The sequence below is a fragment of the Zingiber officinale genome, chromosome 9B, assembly GCF_018446385.1.
Source record: "Zingiber officinale cultivar Zhangliang chromosome 9B, Zo_v1.1, whole genome shotgun sequence".
NCBI classification, from domain to species: domain Eukaryota; kingdom Viridiplantae; phylum Streptophyta; class Magnoliopsida; order Zingiberales; family Zingiberaceae; genus Zingiber; species Zingiber officinale.
Window position 1 is genome coordinate 95,286,962 of NC_056003.1, and position 8,894 is coordinate 95,295,855.

General features: G+C 38.4%; 1 protein-coding gene across 1 annotated transcript; it reads left to right on the forward strand.

Annotated features, from left to right (window-relative positions):
- The first annotated feature begins 1,074 nt into the window (after positions 1-1,074).
- On the forward strand, positions 1,075-5,568 carry LOC122023850 (beta-glucosidase BoGH3B-like). The gene is made up of 8 exons (XM_042582235.1): positions 1,075-1,503; positions 1,575-1,665; positions 1,751-1,896; positions 2,152-2,395; positions 2,565-2,669; positions 2,741-2,923; positions 3,705-3,906; positions 4,921-5,568. Exons 1-8 carry the CDS (start codon positions 1,136-1,138, stop codon positions 5,397-5,399), a joined length of 1,818 nt encoding a protein of 605 aa, XP_042438169.1. The 5' UTR covers positions 1,075-1,135; the 3' UTR covers positions 5,400-5,568.
- Positions 5,569-8,894: the final 3,326 nt, after the last annotated feature.

An 8,894-nucleotide genomic window follows, 5' to 3' on the forward strand; every position in this document is an offset into this window, starting at 1 on the left:
AGATAGTTACAAAGTTTTCCATGCATTTCCATCAAAAAAAAAAAAAAAAACTCAGTAATATCAGACATTTGAGCAATGCATGAATACTTATCAAGGTTAACATTGTTGATTTCCTGTTTCATATTTCCATAATGCACTTTAAGTCTGAGCATTATATCATTTGCCGCCTACAATCAAAACAAAAAAACATAGGTTCAATTTTTGAATCACACAATGCAGACATATGAAATAAAGGGTCCTAAAATAAATAACAAAATCATACACTAGATGATAACAAATAATAACCATCACAAAAAAGACATCACGTAGACAATATTTATAGCATCATATCATATAGACCTTATGTCAATAAGAAAAATCCCAAATATAATAAACCATAACAATCGAGCCTAACACCGCATACTATAAAATCATGTAATAATGATGGAAAACCTTGTTATATGTCAAAATTTACACATGCTTTCATTATTTCATGAAAGATATTAAAATTTTTTGAGATCCCTAAAACTGATAAAAAATGTTCAGATAGAAAATGGGACAATATATATACTACGTTTGTAGAAATTTCATATGCGGTTAACATACAACATAGATAATCATTTTTATGCCTCATAGTGTTCATACATAACACTCGATATACGAAGGCATGAAGAACTTACCATGCCTTGCCTTCGCTAACTCTGATGCTAACTGATGCTTGATTGCTTACTAACAATCCCACCTTGATGCTTGATTTCTACGCTTTTATTAATTCTATGGTTAAACAATGATTTCATAGTGTAATCAGATTACATAATATTTATTTTGTAATCTAGATTACAAAATTTCATTATCTTTTATAATCCAGATTATATTATATTACAGGTTTAAAATTAAAATAAATAAAATAATCAATTTTGTATAAATTAACGTAGCCTTATTAATTACTAATTACGGTGAAAAACAGCTGAGCATATCTCCTGGTCTCTCCGTCCCCCCGGCGGTTCACTTTGCGGAGTAAGCCGGTCAATTGGAGGAATCCGTACGGTAGCGAGTCCACTCGGTGTCGGTTGATCACACCAAACTCGGAACGAGTTGAAGTCAAAATTGTTCACGCTCCTCCCCGGGACCTTGTTGGTCGCCCAACTCCTCTCCCATGGCAAGCGACCGTCTCCCACCGTACCGAGATGCGACGCAGCCGGTGGAGGTGCGAGTTCGGGACCTGCTCTCCCGCATGACCCTCGAGGAGAAGGCCGCCCAGATGGCCCAGATCGAGCGACGCGTCGCCTCCCCTGATACTTTAACCGGCCTACCGGTCGGGAGCGTCCTTAGCGCCGGCGGAAGCGGCCCTGCCGAGCGCGCCTCCGCCCGCCAATGGGCTGACATGGTCGATCGCATGCAGCGGTGGGCGCTGGCCTCCCGCCTCGGCATCCCGATTCTCTACGGCATCGACGCTGTCCACGGCCACAACAACATCTATGGCGCCACCATCTTCCCCCACAACGTCGGCCTCGGCGCCACCAGGTGGGTTTCTCCTCTCCCTCTACCGTTTTCCTTCTTTTTCCTCAACACCTTATTGTTTCCCTCTATCGCAGAGATAGCGACCTCGCTCGTAGAATCGGGGAGGCGACTGCCCTGGAGGTTAGAGCCACCGGAATTCACTGGACTTTTGCCCCTTGTGTAGCAGTAAGTGACTCCTATTGACGGAGATTTGAGTGACCAATTCTTGATCCTTCTGTTATTGGGGAATTCTTGTTGTTTTATTCCATAGGTGTGCCGAGATGTGAGGTGGGGAAGATGCTATGAATGCTTCAGTGAGGACACGGAGATTGTGCGGACTATGACTTCAATTGTCTCTGGTTTGCAGGGGCCACCTCCCCAAGATCACTTTCCAGGTCATCCTTATCTTGCTGGGAGGTATAGGCCATTTCTTTTACTGTTTTTAGATAGTGAACGCACATCATTTTAGTTTTAGATTTGTGCTTCTTCGCATGAGGTGAGTTTAATTTTGGTAGCACATCGTGATAATTCTACCTGTTCTAATGGCGCACAGAACCACATATTCTGGCCTGTGTTTTTGGTGTGTACATAAGTGGTTGGAATCTGCCTCCTATAGGTTTGGAATGGTTGGAAGAATGTCTTTCATTCCATGATATGCTTATTCAATTGTAGGAAGAATGTCATTGCCTGTGCTAAACATTTTGTTGGGGATGGTGGAACACACAAAGGAATTAATGAAGGGAATACAATTTGTACATACAATGAATTGGAGGAAATTCATATGAAGCCTTATCTAGACTGTCTTGCACAAGGGGTGTCCACAATTATGGCCTCCTATACAAGTTGGAATGGGAGTCCGTTGCATTCAAATTATCATCTCATAACAGACGTTCTCAAGGGCAAGCTGGGTTTCAAGGTACTATTGTTCACTGCAGTTGGATTAATTCTTTTTTCTTTCTCATTTATTATTAAAGGTACTTTATGTGACTTGTTATTCATTCTATATTACTTAATGATCTTTTATTTTGAGATACTATTATTAGTAGTTGATTAAATTCTCTTGATCAATTATTTTTTAATTTCAGGGTTTTGTAGTATCAGATTGGGAAGGAATAGATAGGCTATGTGACCCACAAGGATCGAATTACCGTTATTGCGTTCTTGCATCAATTAATGCTGGGATTGACATGGTAATAATTGAAAGGAAATTATATGCATGTTCAGGAACTCTTATCTATATACTGTGCTAAATGTTTTACAGATTATGGTGCCCTTCAATTATCAGAAGTTTCTAGAAGATTTGATATTTCTTGTGGAATCAGGGAGAATATCTACCTCAAGGATTGATGATGCCGTAGAACGGATCTTACGAGTAAAATTTGTCTCTGGACTGTTTGAGCATCCTTTCTCTGACAGTTCCCTGTTAGATGTCATTGGCTGTGAGGTATGCTTGATGAATCATTAGTGAAATCAGAATCACTGGGAAGATAATATTTATTGCTATGTCAATAATTCTCGATGTGATTCTAGCTTGAACATTGTTTTTCATGATAAACATTAATTTTCCATATTCTTTGGTACATGGTAAGCTTGCTTCACATTCTTTTTATTTTACAGTCTAAACTAAATCACATTGTTGAACATATATTTGGAAAATATATATATATATATATATATACTTATTTTCACATAATTACATGGGTTTAACTCGGGATTAGTTCATGTGTTAAAATTTTGCTAATTCAATCCATCAATTATTATTTTTCTTGAAGACTTAAGTTTTGACGAGAAGCAAAAAGAAATAGAGGGAGATACTTGCTGAGCTAAAGTTCTCCATTTATAGGAATGCTATTAGAAACTGGCAGATCCAGAAGAGTGAGATCATTTGAGAAGATCAATTTAGAAAAGAGATACAAAATATGTTAATATGATCAACGATTGCATAAATTCTGTAGGGTCACTCTAATTTTAGGTTTATATCTTCTCTTTTTAAAATGGAGCAAATAAATACTAAGCAAGTAACATATAAGCAACCAAAGCAGGAAGAAAATAAATGTCAGTCATATTGTACAATGATACTACTGTAATAAATAACTGATACATGGATGCTCCAAAGTTGGTACTCAATACTTATCAATGCTAAGCTTCTTTGCAGAGTAATATCTCATGTGGGAATATATATTTTTTTTGGATTGATTTTTGTTTCTTTATGTGCGTTTTTGCAGGAACATCGACTTCTTGCGCGTGAAGCAGTTAGAAAATCTGTAGTTTTATTGAAAAATGGAAAGGATAAGCAGAAACCCTTACTTCCATTAGATAAAAAGGCCAGAAGAATCCTTGTTGCTGGAAGCCATGCAGATGATATTGGAAATCAGTGTGGCGGATGGAGCATAACATGGCATGGAGACAGTGGAAGAATAACAATTGGTAGGATGTTATGCATTATATAGTAACCAGACATCTAAAATTTCCAACCCTTTGCTGCGTTCTGATTTGGTAAACGCTTTTTTTTTTTTCATTTAATCAGAATATCATTGTTTTCTTACTAATTTCTTTCTTTCTTGAACGTTAAAAAACATTAGAACCCCAATGCTAGGTAAAAAAAAAACTCAAATAAAGGCTAAAAATAATTAAATCCACCAATGCTAGGTATAGGATTAGAACTCCATGTGTTGGAATGGACAAGAGTAAAGGGAAAAGAGGAATGATGCATAAACCCAAATTTCATATTGGAAGCTAGTTGAGGAGGGTGTATTGATAAAGGTTTTAATACAAACATCTTCTTTAGGTCAATAGGTTCAATGATTACATAAGTTGAATCTGATTGTGGTCGAGGATATGAGGGGTGGAGGGAAACCAAAGTATACTCCACATGGATACAATTAACTTAAAATATTTGGATATTAATAGCAATATTATCCACTTTTGAATATTCTGTATAATGGATCCCAAATGGTTGAGACTTATTGTATGCTATGTTTGAAGTGTTTGATTTGCCATCAACTGTTTTCCAAGGCAAGATTAAGGAATTTTCCTAGAGAAGCCTTTAGCATTTGGAATTCGTATAGATGGCATCTTGTCCACTCATTTCTTGTGAAGTCACTGTAAGGTGTTCCCTTTGAAATATACATTCCTCTGTGTGTAACCAGCAATTTGAGTAGAAGAATATTCCCAAATGAATAGTTCAGTCAATGTATTTATCTGAGACGCCCTCAAATTTTCATAAATTACAGCAGATTGTTCCACCTTTGAAAAAGGTTATTCCCATGAGTAATGAAGAAAACAACTCTGATGTAACTGAAGATTTTCATATTCGATGAAGAAAATTCTAAATTTAAATGTGGAGGACTTTTCTATTTATGTGACGTTCACTTTATTTTTTCAGTTTCTAGACTTGGAATTCAGTGCAGCAAATAAGTTCCTGGAATTTTTTCTTTATAGGCACAACTATATTGGAAGCAATTAGAGAAGCGACAGCAAACGAAACAGAAGTTATATATGAGCAATCCCCTTCAGAAGCCACTTTCTCTAACCAGGACTACTCTTATGCAGTAGTTGTTATTGGGGAGGAACCTTATGCTGAGTTCTTAGGCGATAGGACAACACTCGACATACCTTTTGGTGGTGCCGATGTAGTTTCTTTTGTCGCTAGCAGAGTGCCAACTGTACTGGTTTTGATATCCGGTAGGCCATTGTATCTTGAACCATCATTATTGGAGAAGATTGATGCTCTGGTGGCAGCTTGGTTACCTGGAACTGAGGCAGGAGGAATTGCTGACGTCCTATTTGGGGACCATGATTTTGAGGGTGTGCTGCCAGTGACTTGGTTTAAATCAGTGGATCAGTTGCCAATGAATGTTGGGCATCCGGCATACGATCCTCTATTTCCATTGGGATATGGATTGAAGATGAATTTATAGAAGACGAAGTGATGGAGTGAAGTTCTTGCTGAGGCCAACTGGATCTTGATCAGTTCTAGCAGCAAGGTTCTGTCATCTTTTGTGTGTTTCTGTATGCTTCGATTCATAACATCTATACTTGCAATAAATATTGATCCTTGAATTATTTGTTGATCTAATAATTTTATAATTTGATTGGCCGTCCATAAAATTTTCATTGCAACAAGCTGTCTGTGCCGATTGTCTTTAACGGCGAACTGTTGGCTCCGGTGTGGTCGTAGTCACTTTACGAATACTAGAGCTGTCGAGGATTGCTACTGGAAAGGATGCAAACTAAAATCGTCGAGGCTAGTGTTTAACACTATCTCCGTAAAACGATATTGTTCCGCTACATGTGCTAACGGATAGCAGTAATTCATTTCCAAGATACAACGACATTGTCTTGTAGTAGTAATGTAGAAGGAATGAAGCTACTCTTAGATGTTTGGATGGGTTGATTGAATGAGTGTTTTTTTCCAACATTTGGGAGGGTTCTTCTTATACCAAGTGAAGAGGTGAGGTAGCCTTTGGTGAGGATCCATTTGGACCGTTTAATCTAGAGGAATGCATTCATTCATATTGCACTTGATCTAACCCTTTTATATAGCCTCTGATCTCAGTCGTTGGATCAAAGAGTTATATCTTTCCAGATCCCTTCTAATCTTAGCCGACAGATTAATCCTTTCCGTCTAACGCTTCAGATTAGATCCCGTCACCAGTGGTCCGATCACGACTCTTCGTGATCAACGCTCCAGATCGCATCACTTGTAATCTATTACCATCTTCGATCCAATGGTTGCCACTCGTTTGCCCAGTCAACATCGGAGCATAAATTAAGTTCCTCAATGCTTCTCGCGATGATGTGAAGTGCAAAGTGCACCAACAAAGCGCCCATGCACGCGTGGCAGGTGGCAAGCTCGCAGGTGTAAGCACCTGCAAGCCCATGGGAAGAGAACACCTTGTGCTTTTTTTTTTTGTGTTAACTCCAATAACACATCAACATATATAAGGAGACAATCTCTCCTTGTTCTTTTAGATGTGGGACTATTCTCCATCTACTAATTTTGGACTTCACTTTAAACAATTAATTTCTCATTCATCCGTAATCGATTTTGAGCAAATCAATAGTCTAGATTTATCTACGCGAAACGTAGATTTCGAATTTGAAGTCAATTCTGACTTTCATCGACTGATGGCACCTCATTTTTCCATTCGAAAAACCGTATTCCAATAATCCTCCACATGAATGGAAATTTATGTATGTATGTATGCTGACACCTTTTCAAGAGTCCAATCGATAAGTCAATGCATCGGGAGAGGTAGCTTGTGACTTTAAACCTTTCGTAGTGGAATGTTATTGAGCATACTAGGTTGCGCAGTGAATGTGATGTCTTGAACTGCTCAGCTGTTTGTGTATACTAAGACAATAACACATACACAGAGACTTATCTCACATACTTTTTGGTTCTCATGGTTGGTTTCATTTTTGGCCATCGACACCATCTTGGATTTATGAGTGTTTCATTGAAGCGGCCTGTCTTCACACTACATAGGTGACACTTCTATCAAGAGTATCCTACCATACTCTACCTTATAAAGGTATAGAAGTCATTAAAAGCATAAACTTAACCTCACTACATGTGGTAGGACATCATAAGTTCATCCTAGGATTGGGATAGAGATAATATATCTCGTGTGCTATAACACAACTTATGTAACTTCGTTGTCCCATTGAACCAAGATCTTGGGATCTCTAGTCAATAAAGTTGGGTTACCGTTACAGTCATTTTAGTTGTAGATTTTTAATCTCATTCCTCTCGATGAGCAGTATACTTGATCTCGACTTAGCCCCTTCGTAAGAGGATCTGCCAAATTATCTTTGGACTTGACATAGTTGATTGCAATCACTCCGTTCGAGATCAACTGCCTAATGGTATTATGTCTACGACGTATATGTCGTGACTTACCATTATACATACTACTCTGTGTCCTTCCAATTGTCGTTTGACTATCACAGTGTATAAGTACGGCGGGTATAGGTTTTGTCCAGCTTGGAATATCTTTCAAGAAATTTGCAGCCATTCAGCTTCTTCAGCTGCTTTGTCTAGTGCTATAAACTCGGATTCCATAGTTAACCGAGCAATGCACGTCTGCTTAGTGGATTTCCAAGATACCGCTCCTCCATCGATTGTGAATACATATCCACTAGTGGATTTGAAATCTTTTGTATATGATATCCAATTAACATCACAATATCCCTCTAAGACAGCGAGATACTTTCCGTAATGTAATCCGTAGTTCATAGTATATTTCAAATATCTAAGAACTCGAATCAGTGCTTTCGGATGGATGTTATTTGGATTACTTGTAAAACGACTCAGGTTGTTGACCGTATAGGCAATATCCGGACGTGTGCAGTTTGTGAGATACATCAAGTTGCCTATTATCTGAGAATATTCCAATTGCGATATGGGCTCACCATAGTTTTTCGCTAAGTGTTGACTTAGATCCATAGGCGTTTTCACTGCAGAGAGATCATACGCGTTGAACCTTTTCAACACTGACTCTACATAATGGGATTGTGTTAAAACTATCCCATCGGATGTCCAGAGAATTTTAATTCCCAATATAACATCTGCTAGACCCATATCTTTCATATCAAAATTCTTGGTTAACATTTTCTTTGTACTCATGATTACCTCATGATTACTGCCTATTATAAGCATGTCGCCTACGTATAGACAGACCATTACATGACCTTTAGGTGTGTTTTTGACATAAATGCATTTGTCACATTCATTTATTTTGAATTCGTTTGACAACATTATTTTATCAAATTTTTCGTGCCATTGTAAGTCCGTACAACGACTTAACAAGTCGACACACCTTTTCCTCTTTTCTTGGAGCTACGAACCCCTCGGGTTGTTCCATATAGATTTCTTCTTCCAACTCACCATTTAAGAATGCAGTCTTAACATCCATTTGGTGTATGTCAAGGTCATACAGTGCTGCAATGGCTATCAGCACTCGTATGGATGCAATTCTTGTCACCGGTGAGTAGGTATCAAAGTAGTCAAAGCCTTCCTTTTGCTTGCACCCTTTGGCTACAAGTCTGACCTTATACTTGTCAATTGATCCATCAACTTTATACTTGTGTTTTAGTATCCACTTACAACCTAATGGGTTGGTACCAGAAGGAAGGTTGACTAGTTCCCAAGTATGGTTATTCATGATGGACTCGATTTCACTATTGACGGCTTCTTTCTACATTGGGGCGTCAGGACTAGAGAGAGCTTCGCTTAATGTTCTTGGGTCCATTTCCGACATAAAGGTCATGAAGTCTGACCCGAACGATTTCTCAACTCTAGCCCGTTTGCTCCGACGTGGCTCTTCGCTTTGATTGTCAATAGTTCTTTTACGACAACGAAGTTCAAAAACATCATTTTCGTTAGAACTCTCGTTGTCATTTCTTGGAAC